This window comes from Anopheles coluzzii, chromosome 2, assembly GCF_943734685.1.
Source record: "Anopheles coluzzii chromosome 2, AcolN3, whole genome shotgun sequence".
NCBI lineage: Eukaryota > Metazoa > Arthropoda > Insecta > Diptera > Culicidae > Anopheles > Anopheles coluzzii.
This window is the reverse complement of record NC_064670.1, coordinates 49,980,208-50,000,968: the sequence shown is the minus strand read 5'-3', so window position 1 is coordinate 50,000,968 and position 20,761 is coordinate 49,980,208. Positions and strand designations below refer to the sequence as shown.

At 42.9% G+C, this 20,761-nt stretch overlaps 1 protein-coding gene across 7 annotated transcripts in view; it reads right to left on the bottom strand.

The window, feature by feature from the left end:
- Positions 1 to 14,288: 14,288 nt before the first annotated feature.
- Positions 14,289 to 20,761, bottom strand: part of LOC120948133 (collagen alpha chain CG42342-like) — an 85,438-nt gene continuing 78,965 nt past the window's right edge. For all 7 annotated transcript variants that reach the window (XM_049607363.1, XM_049607364.1, XM_049607365.1 and 4 more), the window contains 3 exons: positions 16,839 to 16,919; positions 15,507 to 15,707; positions 14,289 to 15,378 (listed from right to left, as the gene is read on the bottom strand). In XM_049607363.1, coding sequence (XP_049463320.1) covers positions 15,220 to 15,378; positions 15,507 to 15,707; positions 16,839 to 16,919 — 441 coding nt within the window. In that variant the 3' untranslated portion in view covers positions 14,289 to 15,219. The remainder of the gene's footprint in view (positions 15,379 to 15,506; positions 15,708 to 16,838; positions 16,920 to 20,761) is intronic.

The following is a 20,761-nucleotide window of genomic DNA, read 5'->3' as shown; positions in this document are numbered from 1 at the left end:
AAACCATCGAAAATTGCCATCGCGCACCCGTCGATCGTGGGTGAAGATCGTCGGGTGTAGGTGGTTGAAGAAGCAGCCACGAGTTGCTGGCGGGGGTTTGGGAAAATGGCGAAGGTGTTCTTTTAATCGGCGATAGAAGGAAGTTGCTGTTTCCTATCGGGCATTTGTTTGACGCACACGCGTTCCTGTGATGGTTCTACCAAAGCCCAAACAGCGATCGGCAGACCGTGGCAACGTTTTTCCATCGACGGGAAGTTCCGCTTTTGAAAATGGTTGAGAAGCAAGAACATCATTTGTGAAGAGTGAGGCATAAAAGGGCTAGAAACGTCTTTGGCATAGCGTTCACTCCCTACAGAGCGCTACGGAACGTCGTAGAAAAGACGTTGGACGGTCCCCTAGTTCTATTCTAACAGTCATGACTTTTTAGAAGGAAAAATAGGCAGATCCTTTAACGTTTGGCTGCGTCTTCAGCGTCTTTATTGAAAGGACAATGGAATTGCCGAGACCGGAATAATGACGGCATAATGGTTACGCTAATTACGCTAGTTTTTGGGCACTCGGTGGCACTCGGTTCTGAGCGGTCCCGGTCACCATTTGGTGGGGTGGGGAACATTCAGGGGGTTATTATTTGTTTAACTGACTTTCGGCACGGTATTATTTCGGCGTTTCCTGATTGTTTGCTGAACACTCTGGTTGCGCTGCTGAAACAAGTCGGCTCGATTTGATTGCGTGTGCTTCTGTGGTGAAGTGTGTGTGTGTACGGCGGCTGCGGCTGTGGTTTGTGCTTAAAGCGGGGCCTAAGTGTCCCTCGCCGACCACGCTGCACAGCTGCAAAATTTGCTTTACCAAATGGAGTGTTGAACTTATTGTGCGTGAATTTGAATGATTATTTTATATTGTTTGGGGCGGATCGGTGGTGAGAAACAAATAAAACAACCGAGACGATTGTACGCCGTCACATCTCTGAATGAAAGCGTGTGGAACAAAGGTACGGGTTATGAGTTTTGACATGAACAATTATTGTTTGGGTATGATGCGTCACGCCTCATGGAATGTAGTGTATTACCAGCGTTGGCACTTTTTTGTGGTAAAATTAAGAGAATTGCAACCAATTTTTGTTACAACTGGGTCGTATAGTTTAGAAGAGCAAACGAAAACGTAATCAAATCTTTTGAAAAATTAGGCCTGCGTATGATTACGAGCTGCCTCTCAACTTGTTCCAGTAGTAAACTCATCAAGGTTTGCCGACACTCTTATAGTGGCTTCTAAAAAAACTCTTTCTGTTATGTGGGCATTTATATGTATGGCGTGCAATTACCCGTAGTCTAGGTAAATTTTATGCTATCAGTTGATTTTATTAAAAATGTTTATCTGTTTTACAAACAGCGTTGGTTAGAGTTATAAACGTTAGAAAAAGGAGAAAATTTAAAAGTTTTCGTTGGTGAAAGGATAATGTCGATGTTGGGGCCCAGTTTTCAGGTGATGCGTTTCGCAGTATATTCTTGGATTTCGGTTGAGATGTGACGGACGGTGATGTCGACGCCACAGAAACTGCATAGTGGTGGGCTGATTTTTTGCAATAAAAAGGAATGGATGAGTCCAAAATAAGACGATGTGATAGCACTCTCTGACCTTGGTGTAATCTAGTATCTCTACATGGTGATGTTGTGGTCTTTATGGTTCTCAAGAAAGACTCAGGAAAGCCGCTGCTGACCCAATAACCGTTCCAACTATTGGTGAAGATGGTTTCGCTAAAGCGAATGTAGTCACGGCGTGGAAGGGTGTTATGGTAGCATGTCGTGTTATTATGTCATGCGTTGGATAGTCGATCTACTATTTCGATTCCGTGAAGTTATAATTTTTTTTATTAACGTCATGCTTAGTTCTATGCAATCGTTTCGCAGTTTTATTTTATTTGTAAGGAGCACATTCAATCATACATGAGAAAACAGCGAATTGTTTCGTTGTTCGAATTCTGAGAATGCAAAACATGTTCTCTCAAAGACAACGTTAGGAAATGATATTCCCGATGGCACGCCATGTACGACATAATTGCCCAATCGCCAACAACAAGCGCATAAATAAATGAAACAAGAAATATTCATACCCATTTCGGGAGGGAGATTTCGGCAAATACCCTTTGCTGCCCGCTGTCGGTTGTATGCATGCATTAGCATAGTAATATTTTCGATTAATCTCAGCCCTGCTCGCTGCCGATCGTTCGATCGCCGGTGCGCGAAAGCATAATTTGTGGTGCGAAAATAATTAACATTCAACCGCAACGTTGGCTGGCGGTGGGCTGGGAGCAGGGGCAGCAGTAGAAACAAATCGGCGTTTAATCGTCCGGCTGACTGTGCCCGCAGGGGCCTCGACACAACTTTTGCGGCCCGCTGTCGAAAGTTGCCCGACACCAAGCTACCAAGCTTCCAGTTGTGGAAGCTTTCCATAATTTCATTTCAACCTGCTTGCCCTTCTTGTCCTCCGTTAATGAAGCAAAATCAATTCTGCATCTGGTTTGGAACCTGCTGCCTCTCACTTCATCCACCTGGGTGTAGCTATAAGGAAGGAACGCGGCGTGTTCATAATTGGGCTGCGCAATGGTCGAAAAGCGCCACACTAAATTCGAAAACCGATCCGAAAGCAAAAGGAATCGAATCTCTTGCAATGCCCCCTGTACGAGCCCCCAGCTCGGCGCTCGCGGTTGAATTTGATTGAATATCCATTCCACGGTGTACATGGTTCGCGGCGTGTAGAAAATGTAGAAACTTATTAAATCCGGCCCATCCCCATTGTCAAATTTTGCTCCTAATTTATGTGCAGCCCGGCCAGCCGAACACGGACATGGGGTATGTTTTGGTTTCGGTGGTAATTTTGTGGCGATAGTTTCTTTTCCGTTGTTTGCGTTCGACTGCGTTCGTCTTCAGCTTCAGGCCGAGGTTGGACGGGGGCTGTGTTGCAAAACCACCACCGCTGGTGCATCGTTGGCTGCTGCAAGCTTTTTGTTTTTGTGTGATATATTTAGCGCCGAGCATCCGCTCTTTCGAACAGCCTTCGCTGCATTGTATCTGGAGCAACGAAAATGAAACTCTTCATTTAAAGAACGAGCCTGCTTTTCAGCCCTCTACACGACGTGAGGGGCTAGCACGACGCGGTGATGCTGTTGCAAAAACGAGTCGAAATAGCTGAACGAATGCCGAAATGTATATGGCAAGAGTATCCTTTGCTTGGAAAGCAATTACGAGGAACACGAGGAGTAAAAGCGAAGCGAAAAAATGTTTTTAAAAACAATGTTTGAAGAGAAACACAAAACAAAACCAAGCCAGATTGTATGCTCAAGTGAGGATCGCAATCTAATCGCATTTAGGTGAGTGATTTAGTATGGAGCGGAGCAGACTTATTGAATCTATTCGTGAATGTCAATGAGAAAATGAACGTTTTTGAATAAAGGGTGTAGAACCAATGGAAGGCAAACCTGTTTCAGTTCGTTTGGAATGCGCTTCTTGGTGAATGTAATAACACAAAAGCGACACAACTTTTGAGTGACATTCGTCCTCGCGCTTCGGCATCTCAGTCCGCGACGGACAGACAATCAAACGCCAAACCAGTCAAAATGGTGCATCAATTGATTGCAAACGGGCAAGAATGACCGAAAGGAAACAGCACCACAACAACAACAAAAAACCAAAGCCATTCTGGAGCACAAAAAACACCTAAAACACATTGGCAAACTCCTCAAATCCAATCGAAAGAAGCTCGATGTGCCAAAACAAAGCAAATCCGCTCGTCAGCATCCTGTGTAGCGGCAGTCCGGCACGATGCAACCTTCCGATGAGGCACTTCTTCGCGCTAATTCGCAAATCTTCATGAGCATTTGAACACTGGCTTTGGAAAGCTTTGACCAGCACTCTCTGGCGAACCCGTCGGTTTGCCAATTCGTTTCATCTGGAGCCTGTGGTTTCCCCCCCTTTTGTCGTCAGCCGGTAGGCGAAGCATTCAGGTACGGAAGGCATTCGCTCACACGGGCGATGGTCACAACACCATCACACCGTGTACCTGGGGATATCGAATCGGTGTGCTCCCTGAAACTACACGAACCTTCCAAATCGTTCGTTGGCGCAGGAGAAGTATGGAGGGAGCATAAAAATCCACATTTTATACTCCCTTTTTCAAACGATTCGATTATAATTGGATTTCTTTGCTTTTCGTGCGGATGTGTGTCTGGTCGCCCGTCTGGTGGGTTCGTGTGTTTCGCGTGTTCTCGCGGTAGTCACCGATTCGGTGCTGCCTCGGAAGGGAATCACTTTCGATACAAAAAAAAAGAGTGAGCTTGGATAGATAGGATAATCGGGCAAGTATAGGCAGCACACTTGGAGGTAATGAATCATTAGATAATGAGGTTGTTATCAGGAAGTAAGTTGCAGGATGTCACAGCAGGAAGTTTAATTAAACGATTGTGTTACTTTCGAGGTAGCAGTTAATTTAATTTAGGATATAATGTGTTACTAGCGTGCGGATGAAATGAAGCTTTTACATTGTACCCTATTTATTTGGAATTGCTGACTTGCTGCGGTTGCTTTGCTGTCTGTCCGCCACTCGTCATTTGCATAGATTGAATCGATACCGTTAACGAATCCTTTCCTTTTTCGTTTGCAACTTTCCGTCTGTCAAAGCAACACACAATTCGCGACAGAAGTTCACATCAAGCGGGATGATTGGAGACTCATATGGGAAGGTGGTGCAAAAGGGACATTATATATTTATGCTATTTCATTTTTTCTGAGATTTTACAAAGATTTAGAAACGAAGGTTGGTGGGATTTACGATTAGTTTTAGTTATCTTTAAAATTAACTTGAAAATAAATTACCCCTGTTTTTTTTTGTTGGATATGTAGTTATCCAATATTCAATGATTCTATTTCCAAATAATCGAATGATTGAATTAAACAAATCATTACAATGAATTGAATGAAGCTCTTATCTGTTTAGCTTGGCTGAGTATTATGTTAATCAAATCCAATTTAAAATCCAAATCTAGAGAAGAAGGAAGTTGGTTTCGTCAAGATGGAATTATTTTTAAATCATAAAGAATAACATAAAATTTAGAATTACTATCCACGTGTGAACATCTTGCTCCGTGTTGCCCATAATTAAAACAAGCGCATTGATCGTTAAGCATCTTAAAATGTAAGAAACTTGCTCAAAATATAAACACAAACCACCGTCGACAGAAATGCCGTCCACTCCCTTTGCCTCGCCATTTCGGCGCATTCGAAGAAGTAAGATGAAAATCGCGAGCATATGTTTATATAATGCTCGTAGCAGCGGACGTGTTCGTTCGGTTCTGTCCCTACCAAGCGGAAGCTGTGTCTGCCTTGCAGTCAGATCATGAGCACACATCGCTTTACAATCTTGCCGTTTTGATTTTTTTTTGGGTTGGCAAAGGCAGTTGGGACGACCGAAGGGTCGCAGAGCCTTTGGTGGGGATACGGTGTGATCCTCGGATGATTATGACGGTGTGAAGGTAGGCGGCCGAGATGGGGCAAGAATGCGAAAATTGAAAGGCAAGCACACACCGCGAAACGGATGCAAAGGAGGGACGCAAACTCGCATCAATCCAATTGGCTGCTTTGGTTCCCGTCTTTGAGCGCTTTGCCGTCGTCGTCTTCGTCATTGATGTCGTCTGTTCGTCATCGGGCCTGATTATGGACCACTGTGTTATCGTATAACCGCGCGGTTGATCCTTTGACGATTGGGCGGTTGGGGCACATGCTGCGGAGCATCGGTTTGCAGCGCGATTTCCGCTCCTGGAATGTTCCAATTTTCTGATCCGATGGTGGAAAAATAATGAAATGGATCCGTAAATTCACCCATCATGACTGCGGCAGCAGTGAAGTGCAGTTGCAAGCGCAATAGCACTTCAGGACGATCAAATACTGACTTTTGCAATTTCGCGTTCACATAGTTTCCGATGGAAGGGATCTTGTATAAGTGACTTTTTTTTCTTCACGAACCGAAGTGCATTGCACGTGAAAAAATGGAAGAAAAATAATTACTTATACCAACTTATTCGGCTCGATGCGCAATGCAAGTTTTCTCTTCAATTCAAAATTGCGAACGTGTTTTTGTGCTATCCTTCAGACATTTCTACAAGTATTCCCTTAAATCAATAACAAACTTTTCGTTTTCGCATTTAAAAGAACTAAACAGACTTCTTCGATAATGTTTGGCAGCTAGAAATAAAACTACTCTTTTGCAATTGAAACAATACATATCGCTTGAGGAACGAAACCTCTTCAAGGAAGAGCGCTAAATGACGACTCAGCACAGGAACTGAGTGCATTTATGTGCGACTTGTTACCAACTAGTAAAAACACCCCCGATGCAACGAAATGCACACTTTAACGCCAACGACGGCGCTGAACCGAATAACTCTTGTGGTTGAAGTTCAACAAAACATTGGAAAAGTTTTCTCCACTAAACTGTGTGTATGCTTGGGGAGGGTTCGGATTGGATCCTGCCTCACCTTTCTAGGACGCACCGGAAGAGAAGGACTGGAGTTCACCAATCCCAGGACATGGTAAACGGGGACAGGAAATGGAAACATCTGGCAAACCAGCTGGTGATGTTGGGATTGCCGTGTGGCTCTAGGGTTGATTCCGATTGGTTTGGGACGAAGGAGTCACACCGATCGCGATGGAAGTAGAAAACTCCGAGGGCAGCGACGTGGCGGCAGCGGACGATTAAAATATTCTGCTCGCGGGCAGGCAAACGGAACACGTTGTACTTGTTTTAACTCGCTCGCGCGTTCCAGTCCCGACACAGTGAGGGCCGTTGCAGCGAAATGAAGTCCAATGTTCGAGGTCCAAACCCTTTTGGAATTTGATGTAAAAAAAGAAACCGAGGGTTAAAATATCCCTCCTGTCCTGGTGGAACGCTTTTCGCAGTTTCGAGCTGCTTCGAGTGGCTTGTGGCGGCAGCTGGAACTGTGTTGTGGATCCCTTCATTGACTGATGCAACTGGCAGACCCACACGAGATGCAGTTCACAGTCGTTTCCTCTCGACACAACAAGCAATCCCCAGTTCCTTCTTCAGCCCTGTGTGTAGTTGGACGTATCCGTCCTCGTATCTTAACGGGGCAAAAGTTTCATTATTTATTTTCTTTGATTTTGCTTTTTTGCGTACTTCGTCGATGCCTTCCGATGGGAGACACAGTGCCTTCCGAGGACGAGGCGTGGGTAAACGGGCGTTGCATTCGGAAGGTATAATTTTCGTGGCGGACCCGGGCTGGTGCCTGGGCCAGGCTGTGGAATCTGCCCCGGAGCGACTCGAGGCTTGATTAAAACACCCCAAAAACCGAGGCTGCCCGGTGGAAAGCGAAAACGGCGAAATGGCAATTGAATGTTTTGGTCGTCTTCGAAACCGTTTGATGTGTTCTGCTTTTCGCATTGGCCGGTTGGAAGGACAGGCGGGAAAATGGCAAACCGAAGCCGCTCTAAACGATACATTGTCCATCCGGATGCACATTCATCAGTGGACTGTCAGGTAAAAACACGACCAAGGGGAGCGACATGGAGGAGTATTGGGATATCATTCAACGGATGCAGCGATCTTTGGCTTTTCAGTTTTCAACCCAACAAGCAACGACGCCAGCTCAGAGCGTTTGTCTGTGTGTCATTGTTTGTTGTCGATCGTTGTTCCCGGTGTTGATCGAATCGGTTAGTTGGTTGATCGGTTAGGAATTTTCGGTTCAATATATTCAGACGACGCGTCGCACAGCAAACGACACGTTCGGGGGTCCAAATGCATTGGAATTGCAACGATCGCTCGTCTTGAACGATTCGCACACCGCAGATGAGAGGTGATGGATCAGCCGATGCGCGGTGTGTGATGGATTAATGCCGAACACACGGATGACATTTGAAAGTCAAATATCGGGCGGGTCGGGCATTTTGTGGACGAATTTGTGGCTCCCGAAAAGCGGGTCGGTTTCGGTCAAAGGAATTGCAACGAGGCTGGAAGAGGGGTTTTAATTGACAATATTTTTCGCCAGCCCCCACAAACGGTTTGCTGTGTGCATTGTTTCTTGGGGTTTTTTTTCGCTTTAGTCAGATATTCAGCGGCAAAATTTGGATGGATGTTTGATCGTTTGCACGTTCTGCAGCTGCAGGATGTCAATCAGTGCGATAATCCGCCTGACGGACGAAAACACTGGGCAAATATGTTTATTTAACGAGCCATTCCATTGAATGCGGCGGAAAACAATTGAACAGAAGGTTGGAATACATTAGCAAGGGCGTGGCGTTGTATTTTCTCAAGCGTACAATAGATGAATTTATATAAGCGTTCATCAGATTGCAGCTTGCATCCTGCTTTTCGAGGATTCATGTGATTGATATGGATTATTCGTGATGAATGTCTTCAGTAAGGTTTAAAATGAAGCGAAACATTTCGGCATTTCTTAGATGTCATCTAGGTTCATGTTGCGAAAGTCAATGATTTTAATAGAAACACACATCTAACCATGATGCGTTTGTTTCAAAATACTTAAGAAAAGTTATCAAGTTAAGTATGCTGAGGTACTGGGGTAAATTTTCTAGCTACTAAAACAACTAGTGTCGTGTAAGCATATCACTGTTAAAGCTTTTCATCTTTTGTCTTGTTTGTAGAACTTAAGGCATTTATTGGTATTTCATATAAGAAGTGTGGTTTTAACAGTTAAAGTATTGTTGGTTGAGAATATGGGAGAAGGTAGGTTAAGACACGTTAAGGAAAAGATTAAACGATAATGAAAATGTTCGTGTTTTATGTTTTTTATGTTTTTTTTTATTGAAATAAAAATATAGATTTTTTGTGCTGTTTTAAAATGTTCGGGTAAGACCTGATTTGGGAAAGATGAAGAGTAAGATGGCCACGTGTAAGTTTTTGGTATGTGAGAAATTGAAGAGGTTTATTGTATTCTAGCATATCCCATTGATTTACACGTTCTGGTACGTACTTAAACCAATTCGTGGACGGTTTGTGGTAGTAATGTACTGTATGGAACGCACCCACGACTCCGATCCGACTCCGACTATTGTTAGTTCGATTCTGACTCCGGCAAAATGGAACCACTAGATCCGCCCGGAGTTGGACCGGACCGGACAACTTCGAACGACTCCAGACGATTCCGGACGACTCCGGACGACTAAGACTCCGGACGACTCCAACTCCAGGTGATTCCGAACGACTTCGGACGAATTCGACTCCAAACGACTCCGGGCGACTCCAGCCGGCTCCGGATGACTCCGGCTCCAGCCACCACCGGACGACTCCGAACGACTCCGGACGACTCCGAACGACTCCGGATGACTCCGGACGACTCCGAACGACTCCGGACGACTCCAAACGACTCCGAACGACTCCGGACGACTGCGGGCCTTTTCGAATGATTCCGAACGTTTCCGGTTATTACAGCGCGGACCAACCTTCCGGAGTCGATTCCAAATTTATCGGAGTCGGATCGGAGTCGATTCCGGATTTTTGCCAACTTTTTTTGCCCCATCACTAGTTTGTGGAGTTGCAACGACGGTTTATTCAGCCTTTAATTTATGAATTATAAGCGCCACTTCTAACACCTCGTAGAATGCAGAATCTAAATCATTATTGAAATACTAGGCGCTAACAGCTGACGTTACTTCAGATTACCGAACAACAGACTAGAACTTGCCTTTTGCAAACTACTCTGCGGAAAGTCCGTGTCCCCAGCATGTTTAGAAACTGTGTGTTGTTTTTTAAATGTTGGTTTGTATTTCCGATCAAGATATGATATGATAACTTATTTGTTGGCTAATGCTAACGTAAAAAAGATCCTAAAAGGATTTTGGTGCTATTCCTAGTAGCCAAAATCACCCAGCTAAGTATTTAGAGTTTAACGTTTTGCTGTTTTGATATTATTCTTAATGTAAGTTGAGATGTTTTGATGGTACAAGTGCCAACTCCTGTAACGGATAGACAGGATTTAACTTTCATCCGAAGCTTTTAAGTGATTCACTTCATGAAAAACAAACTATCCTGGTATTTGCTACAATCAAGTCTAGAAATATAAGACAAACCTTATCACGTTAGTGATTATACCTGATGATAAAGATGATAATAGGTGTGTCATTGCTAAGCGTAATGTAGATGAAGTTTTCAAAATTTTTGGCAACAGTTCTAAGTGTAATAATTCTATATTTGGTAAAATCAAACCATAGGCAGCTTCATTCGTAAGCAAATGCCATTTTGTATGAGCATTGCTGATGAAAGTAGAAATTGTGTTAAAAACGATGGTCTTTTCAACCTTCGAAAAAGACTTCTAGAAAAAAAACAAAACGAGTTACTGAAATGCTCAGCCTCAACACCTGCACAATTTTACGAATCCCTGGACAAGGAACTTGTACTTACCCCGTTTCCGCTTCCGGGATGACGCAGCAATGACTATTCGTCACGCATGGGGTGAATGTATTCAAGATGTTACAAAACTAGCTGCCACGATGTGTCATACCCATTCATTGCGCAAATGTGCAACCATTTGTTTCCGTTTCTAGTGCTGCTACCGCTGCTAACTATCCATCTACACTGCCATTGTTCGGCGTGCACTGTTTTTTTCGTAGGATTTGGTTAAAACAATTTCACCCGTAATTGATACATGCTTATTACACGGCACATTTTACTCGTCCCTAAAGCGTGAAGTTCGTTAGGTGCCTTTCTAAGAACATGGATGCTCATTACTCGCACGATGTAAACCGTGCCGGAAATAGCCGGTGCAATCATTTCAATTTGCATCTCTGCGTCATGCACTGGCCGGTGTGTCGCGCAGGGTTTTGGCGGTTTGGAGTAGCGAAAAAGAAATGAAATGACAAGGACTGAAGGATGGGCCCAGTTTCATCAGTTTGTCTTTCCCTTGCCACAGTGGGGATGGAAATTTGGTGGTTCGTCAGATGAGTGGACCGATCAAGTAGCGCGAGAGAGATAGCAAAAGAAGAGCAAAAGTTGTCGTGAAAAACGAGGTTGCTGGATGTTGACCGGAAATTGGCTCACTTCGTTTCATCATCAGTCCAGGCGTCCTGGCATAATTGGCAGGTTTCGAAACGACATTCCTTCTTCGCGTCTCTTTCGTTCTCTGGTTTGGCTTAGCTTTTTTTTTATCTGTGCTCACGAGACCGCGAACTCACTGCCCGATCGATCGTTGATGAGTCGTACAGCAGCTTCTGAGCTTCTGCTGCCGCTGTTTCCCTGATGCTGCCGCGGTGTGCAGGCAAGGACCATAATTATAAGCAGCATTTGGTGGAACGCGCCTGGTGCAGTCCAGCGTGGCTGTGGACGATTTGTGTAAGCTGGAGAATGAATTACCACTATCGAAAAACGCGAATTCTGCAACTGATCATAATTGCACAGAGGTGTACCAGTGGAACCGGATGCTTTGGTAGATTTTTTATTGCTTTTGTGACAAGTGAAGAATATTGTAAATACTACGTTGAATTTTTCAAAGCATTTGGTATTCCAGAAGGAAGGTTACATAAATTACAGGTCATGTTTGTGTTACTAGCATTTCACGTTTGTGCATGCATGCAGATGTTTGACGGAGTAGCGTGCTGGAAGGATATATTTTTAAGAAGGAATGCAGTTGTAGCTTATGAACCTTATCTTTTTACTTAATAGACTTTATATTTTCAATCTACGCACATTGCGTATAATTTATCAGAGCAGAATATTAATAAGATTCGATTTATTGCCTTTACTGTGCCAACTATACTGTATGAGTGTTGATAAAATTAGGCTAAATATAAATAAAGATTTAGAACATGGTGTCTGAATAAAATTTGTCGTAAAAAATAGACAATCTATCATGAACGTTTGATAATAAGCTGATGAGACGTTCGTATTCAACGATTTGCTCGTTTTGTTTTACCAAAAGTTAATATCCCATTGTAAATAAGAAAAATTATAATTAGTCTTGTTTACTCCTAGACGCAAAAAGATTGGTGGCAAATTCCTGATCACAAATCCATGGTCGCAAAATCCGTGGTTGCAAAATCCTGTCGTAATCGCAAAACTCACGGACCCAAAATTCATGGTCGATATTTCACTAGCCTTTCAAAATGGAAATCGATGCAGAACAAGTACAATTGAACAACGTACAAAAAATACGTTTCATTTGTGCATATATGTGTAAAACTGCAGATATATTGAGTCACTTGTTGTGATGGTAAATATTCGCTGCACATTATGAGCTAGGCTTAACAGGCGTTCTGTATTTAACGAAATGAAGAATTAATTTCAGCTAAAGATCGTTGGGTGCTTGTGTCTAAGGAAAAGAAAAACAAGTCACTAAAGTACTGTTATTCCATTAACATCGTAGAATATGTATTGTGCCTACTTTAAAGAATCACTCTTTACTGCATGAAGTTTTTAATTAATCTAGATACATTCAACGTCTAAGTAACATTGTACTGTTTTAAAAAAATAGAAAAATGTTAGCAAAATAATTTTTTGTTTTGGAAAATCTGATGTTTCTTTTTTACTGTGTCCGGTTTTTTGTCTACTCAGGTCTGGTCAGCCTAACAATATTACTGAATCATACACCCTAGATACAATTAAACAAAAGCCTCTGATCCTCATTACTCATGGCTCACTCTCGTTTGGTTTGATTGAGCGCCTGAAGGTATGCAATATGTCATTATTCCAAAGTACAGGCGACCCCCGAGATACGACTGTATTTGGGACCGAAAAAATGTCCCAAAGCAAGGCGTAAGTCGAAATAGTCGTATGTGGAATATCTTAAATTCTATTTAAAACAATGTTCGATAATGTATTAATTTTACTCTAAAAGCCGTTTACACCTATTCAATATAGATACACATTCAAGATCAGATAGTTGGAGAATTTCAATGCCAACTTTAAACCGTCAAAATCAAATCGTCGTATCTGCGAATCATCGTAACTCGAAGGGGTCGTAAGTTGGGGGACGCCTGTATTTGATACATGTTTATAATCGCGACTAAATACAATTTATGCAATTAATAAACAAAAACTAACAATCCGAAAATAATAATTTGATAATTTTTATAACATTGTAAATATGTGAAAGAAGATTCGAAATTCAATTGAATGTTGCAAATGAATATAATTTGGATTGAATGGAATTTTACGGATCAGATTCTGCAAATTTCGTAAAATTGTTTAATCTTATTTTAAACGTTTTCTTACAGTATAAATTATTGAGAATGAATGTTAATTTCAATTCTATCTAAATATAATAATATTTTTTTTTTCTAGTTCTTTACCGTTGATTCCATGGTGCAGAATGCTGTTAATACGTTGCATACATATTAGGCGCAACTGAAATATTTCATTCGCTTGAAATGATCATTTCAACTGTGGCAGTTGAGGCTACACCAGCGGTCGGCAAACTTTATGACCGAATGAGCTAAATTCTACAACAATGCACGTAGAGTTTCACGCGAAGAGCCAAATCGTTGAACCAAGAGCAAAAATGCGTTAATGTTCTATGAAATATATTAATTGTTAAGAACCGTCATCTCGACAAAAAGAGCCGCACTTTGCCGATCGCTAGGCTATACCAAATGTCTTTACTGTAGGTGGACTCCTCTGTCATTTGTGATCGTCATCAACCTGACATGTCACGCATCGCGTTGTTAAATAATATTCGTGCCGTGTGACCTTCTACGTGTTAAGTATTTTAACTTAAAATTAATCGTGACAAAAACGAACGACTGAAACGAAACTAAATCATGTGTGTAATTTAATTCAATTTATTTAACCTGGTTTCGCTGCAAGAGGACCACACGTGATACGTCGAATTTTAATGAATCACAAAATACACCTTTAGCTCGGGACAGTTCGGAGACGTCCGAAGTTACTTGTCAGCAAGCAGATCCGACGTTAGTTCCTAATAAAACCTTGGGTACGATTGATCGGAATTAGGGCCGGAGTAACGTTGCTTTGAAACCACTCAGAGTCGTGGGCGCATCAATAGTATCTAATGTATTTAATTATTTTATTTTTTTATTTTTGAATTAGCATGGGCAGGTATCAAATTTATATTTTCAGTCGATATTGCGATTCATTGAAACAAGTGTGAACAATTTGCAAAGAATATTTGTCTTTGTTGGCAAGAACGTGTTTTTTGTCTACAAAAAAGGTTTACGTGAGCTATGATTGCTACGAGCTCATTGTTGTTCACATTATTAATCTATTAATATAGCCGAATGCCACATTTAAACACACATCCAGAGAAACATGGTGAGTTATAGTATAATCTGATTGTTTTTATTTTTACATAATTTTTCTCATAATTACATTACACTATCATAATAATGTCTGATTTTCTCATCCCTCGCCTTCTTATCATAAATTGCCGAGCCTCAAAAGAGAATCGGCGCACGAGCTTGTTGCACTGACTACGGCTTAAACTTTAATCAAACTTGTACGATAATACCGAGCTCATTGCGTCTGTATCTACCTCCGCTTATCACTCTGATTGGCGAATGTCAGCCACGTGGACCACGTTTTGCACATAATGTAGCACACGTACGCAAATGAATCATAGGCGCGAGCAATCACGGAACGACACCACCAAGAACAGCATTGCTCGTAAATTGTAAACTGAATGTGTGTGTGTGTGTATGTGTGTTCCCGTGTGTGTTCCCATAAATTATGCTGCGAAAATAAAAATCTGATACGGATTGTGTAGCTTAAATTAATTTACATCTATCATTTCGCCCGTGCGCATTTCCACGAATGGCGGCACGCGCGTTGACGAAGGTACGGGAGGCTTCCATTTCCCCTTTTCCGTTTTGGCAGTTTCATTTACATACATTGGCCCATCGGAAATGGCAAAAGCAAGATGAAAAAATGAGCTCACGCCAGCAATCGAAATAAATTAATCAACGCAACGCAAATAATAGCATTAAAGTGGAAACACATCAGCAACAACGTGAGCGGACAAAAACAAAAGGGCAAACTCGTTCCCATTCACAAATGCGGTAATATGGAAAAGAAAGGATGGTCATGTAAAAACTACACACAGCAAGATGACCGCAATCGCGCAACAAAAAAAAGGACACCAGCCAGTGGAATGTTAATTGTTTGTTGGTAAAATTTAACATTTCCCGTTGCACCCAAGTCTACGACCAAACGTCTCCCTGTACCGCCCTGAACCGCCAACGGGGGTTGGAATCAGTTTCCATTTTCGTTCTCCACGTACTCCTCTTCGTAGTCCTCGGTTTCGGGCGCCCCGTCGTCCTCCTCCTCGACGTATTCACTTTCGTTCTCGGTTCCGGTCACATCGGGCAGATAGTCCTTGTGGGGTGGTGACGGCACGATCGGTTCCTGATACTGTGGACGGGGATTTGGTTGAAAACAAAAAAAGAGCAAGAAGCAGATTGACATTGTTTTCCCGCACTGGGCAAAAAGGTCAAAACTCATTTGCGTGCGTGGTGCCCCAAATTTCGCACACTACTTACCACTTTCGGCGCACGCCAACCACATCCGGGCAGGGGTAGTCCATCCATCCCCAGCGGGCACGGTGCGTCCAGTCCGGGCACGCCCTGGTCACCCTTGTCACCACGATCGCCCTTCCGTCCCCGCTTGCCGATCGGGCCCGGATCACCCTTACCACCCTTCTCACCTCGCGGTCCCTCCTGGCCCGGGATGCCATCCGTTCCCTGTATGTGTGAATGTGAAAGAACGCGTCGGAGTGGTATCGCCATTTTGGCTTTGCCGTTTGCGTTGGAGATGTGTTCGCCGATGTGGAAAGGACGTGCTTTAGTGTGGAAATCTACGCCCGCATAACTCAGATGAAGTTGTTTCGTTTCATTCCATTAACCAGTTATGATGATTGTAGGAAAGGAATCAGTTGCTTGAAAGCTTCGCTTGCTTTTCATTCTTTGCTAGACGATCGAATCAAATGCTTGAGTAAAGTATGAAACAGTAGAGCCGATGTCCTGGTGAGGGATTTTGATGAGCATTCATTGAGCGTGGATGGAGGAAAATCGTAAAGAATGCTAAACGTTTTCATTCCTTCTTTCACAAGACAGACAACCAGACATACCAAACAGAATACGATACGGGGGCACATTCGATGTACTCTTGATGCTGCTGTGATGAGATGAGACGTGTGTACTACATGTCCTTGTTACTGCTCTTTTTTATTTCACTTGTTGTATGTGTGTTTATTTACAAAACTTTTATAATGAGTGTATAATCCCTTGTGCGTAGGGAGGGAACGAGTACACAAGGGCAGAGAAAAGATTGTAAAGATGGCTCTGGCAGGTGGTTTCAATGCTTCGGGCAAGAGGCCTCTGATTTAAGTTAGTTACATGCACGGGGTTCGAAGGAGGCGCCCTAGCGTGTGAAACTCAACTGAATAATTCTCCCAAACATCGGAGACTTTCGCGCATTACTAGACAAACACTGCTGTTTGAATGTGTGTGGCACATGTACATGTTGAATGTATAATTAATCTTCCCAATGGCACAACGACGATGATACAAATGGCGGCGAATGTGAGCGGAAGGGGATTTATTTAATTTAAATTACTTCTGCGAGCAGTTCCTTGCAGATGTACCCAGCATGCGGAAAGATTATGTTTGCGAGGCCCCACAGTGCACTTTTCACCTCGGCAAAGGTGGGAAAGAAAACAGGCCGAAACAGACAACCATGAGTAGGAAAGAAAGATGCAAGATGCTGCTGTATGGCGGCAAGGAAGGAGTTTATGGCAACGTGTAATGATCGGATCCGGTGGACGATGCTCCCATCCGTTCGCAAACGTCATTGAGACAGTGAAGCATATTTACGGGCAGTCCTGGATCGCCCCGTTCGCCCTTGTTGCCGGTTTCGCCCTGTGCGCCCTTCATCCCGTCCAGTCCCGGCGGTCCCTAGATGTTGTGAGGGTGGAACATGGAAGAAAATAAAAGATTCACAAACAGATCGAAGGGCTAATAAACGAGTTTTGCAGCTGTCAATATGACCGGTAAGTTAGTGAGCTTGCTTATCACACACTATTCCACTACACTCCTGCAACCATTGCGGAAGCTTTCAGCACATTTCAGTGCTTTTGTCAGTGTCCTGTCGCGATGCGTTTTGTCTGAATGGTAGTACGTGTTCTGGTAAACCGCCACCAGTGTCATAAGTGTGTCGAGAAAGTACAATACGTCCTGTCTAAATGTGTATGTGATGAGATGACAGTAAATATTGAACGAAATGCTTAGCGAAGAAGTTGGATGGATGAAGGATGGATTCGTTTCTTTCTCTCTTAGGTGAAAACATACACACGGCTTCAATAAAAAATAAACTTTTCTCATTCTTGCAATACTTCATGCAGCAAACTTCCAATCCATTGCACACCACACTATGGCCGGGAGGAACTTGTATGGATGAGTGATGAGAAAAATCGAACCAATAGCTAAAGATTCATTCAATCAACATGAACCAGGAACGAAAGGCAGACTCAAGTTCTCTGGGGAGGGTGAGATGGGTGCAAAAGTGAACGAAGAAAAGTTTACGCTTTTAATTACACCGCATTTCCGCTGGCGATTTTTTGTCCCCTCTCCGCCAGAGGAAGGTAAACTCGAGACAGATTCACACCCTGCAAAAGGCTATTCCGGCAAAACGGAGAGGCTATTCGGACTGGACTTTGCCTTTCGTTCGGTTGATTAAACAAAAAGCTTCAACCCAAGCGGCAACCGATTTTCCGAACGCCAACTTTACTATTACAGGAAGGCCGGGGCAAGCCGATGGAAAGAATGTATTTATCCGCCAAGCACGCGAACGCGACGCAAACCACCCCGGGACCAATTCCGAAAGCCTAAAATCGAACGATGCTCTCTCGAGCGGAAGCGCACCGTTTGTAGGGTGGTGGCATCCGGGAGGACAGCGGCATGATGTTGTGGGAGAAGCCAGTTTTAGCATTTGGCAACAGTTTTTGTAGCACGCTGCAGGGTGCTTGAAGGAGCGGTGGCGGTGGCCGTGTGCTTTAAAATTCCATTTCATTTCATTAATTATATAATTTCAATTAAATGAGTTAGCAAAAAGCGAACTTTTGGGATGGAGCGATACGATGCGGGCGAGAGGGAAATTAGTGGAATGAAGTTCCATAGTTGTCTGTGTGTTTCCGAAATGCATAGTGGAAAGCCCTATGACCGGCGCTAGGATCGGGCCTCTCTGTGTGTACGGGGGTGAGTGTGTCTGTACGGATGCTACAGGTCCGTTCGCGTGCGATTCTAATTAAACGCGCTTTTCCGGGCACCGCACCAGACACCACGTACTCTGGAGTGGTACCAATCGGGTGGAAATCGTTTCTGTTCCCCTTGGAGTGTGTCCTGACAATGAAGAGGGAGATAGTGAAAGCAGGAAAAGGGAGATGTGGAACGATGCTGTACGTGAACGAGTGGTTGCGTTTTCCATTACACTCTACAGTATGTACACAATTGTATTATTTTCCACCGTTTAAAAGGACGATTGAGCGTTAGGCATAATGCTAGTGCGGTCGGGCAATTTTGCGATCGTAGGGAAGCTGATCTTTAAACGTATTTAAAGCCAATTTCGGTACACCGCTCGATGGGTTGTGTGGTTCGGTGGGTGGGTTACTTTTTTGTGATGAGTTTTTCGAATAGATTCAATAAAAGATCATGAGATGGAAATTTTGTACCTATTTTGACCGGGTTCATGCACTTCCTGGAAGCCGCATGAAGCGAATGTATGGAATGGTTTACGAGTGGGAGATGTTATACGGCTTGGAGAAAAAAGGTAGGCTAATGCGAGCTTCTCAGAAGAATCGGATTTTATGCGTCATTTGGCAAAAAGGAGCAGGCTGCACTTAGAAGCAGCAAAGCTCTACCGCCGTCCGATAGACGAAATTTCTCAAAAAAGTGAGCTGAAATTCAATTCCAATCTGTCGAAACGTCACACATACTCCGGCCATGATTGATTAGAATGTAGCATTTGCTTATTTGTGGACAACATTGCACAATACATTGATTAGGTAACGAAAACTTCGACATACATATTGGTTGCATATTTCATTGAAAGGTATTCACAGAAAATGGCTCCTTTCCATAAAATCGACATGATGAAAATCCTTTCGTTTAGACATCAATTCTGATGTAAATGTCGCACAGTAAGAATCGTTGGCACGATATAACAACTACGTTTGATTGCAATGTTGCGTTCCGTTCCGTAGTCAGGTGCCCTTTTAAGTGAGTGTACACAAGGCAACCACATTAAGCAGGAACACTTTAGCCTATGCTATGGGGAAAGGTAAAAGAGAAAACAGAGAGACGAACCACAGCTTGTTTCAAGATGACATAGGAAACAGGGTGCTGCACAAAAGGGATGAGAAGGTAAATTTAATTTGATTTTCAATTGATCTCTTACAAGTGATTGCTGGTGTGTGAGAGGGTGCCGATTGTTGCAAGAGTAAAGCACTGAAGGAAACCACAAGCAGTGGAAGGAATCGTTTATGAGACGATAGACTACGATTTCCATGACAGAGAAGGACGACACTGGTATGGGTATAGCAAACGGTTCGTTACGCTTGGAGGTTTTTCTGGTGTTGATCTACTTCGGCGACTGAGAGTGTTTGAGAACGAACGGTACGCTTGCACCTGCTTTCTAGGCGCACACAATGTCGCTTAGAACAAAGGGGTGCGTGCGGGGTGCAGATGCGCTTCCCATATTGTTTAAATATTTATATTCTGCCGGAAGTGGTTTCCAGTTGCAAAATGCGGCGATGAGAGCGAATGTTGTAATGTTTTGTTGAATGGAAGGACGATGAATTATAGAGAAAGGGTATAGGATAGAGTGTGCCGCTTGAGGTGTCTGATTAAGCATTTAATTGTAGGGTAAAAGTTTAAAGCTTTTGTTCATGTAATGCAGAATCAAATGCACATAATTTGCATTCCAATCATATCATCCAATACAATTCCACATTATTATGTGTAATAGAAATAATTGGTTCATCACAAGCATGCTTTCGATGTAGCATAATTATTCCCTTCAGACACACACAACAATAAAAAAAAAACACACAACCCCATTTTCATCATGCAACGGCCGGATGTTAGAGCTTCTCGTTCGCCATGTCTGTTATTCACTGTTTATTTATTGTTTTGTTAATTCGCTTAATGTATAATCATTTTCTCCACATATTTTGCTCCATCGTTCTTTTATGTTGTTTTCTCTTCCATCTTTTCAACTCTGTTTGGCATCGGTTTGGACTTGTTATACGTGTGTGTGTGTGGTGTATGTGTTTTATTCCCTCACTTTTCTGTTCTACACACGGTTACACATTTATCCTTACTTCATTTGCATGTAATAACTCCCAATTATTGCATTGTCGTTACTACTTGTGAGTTACCTTACTATTCAAGGCTATGTACATCGATTTGTATACTATAAAAATTATTTCCATTTGTTCTTTCGGTTATTCTGACTTTTTCCTCTCTGTCCGTTATTTTATTTCTCTTCATTTTTATCTATTTGTGTCAAAACAACTGCGTGTTTTCGGGCGGAGTTTGGGGATGTTGTTTTACAATACACATTTACCTCACTGTGCGGTAAATGTAGGGAATGTAGGTAGTGTGCAGCTGGAAGCAGCTCGGAACAATGTTGTGTACTTTTGCATTGCATCGATCGGTGTTATCAGCCGTCAGCACACAAAACCTAAAGCTCCGCTGCACCATACCTTCCATCTCGTAGCTTAATTACTATTTTATACAAT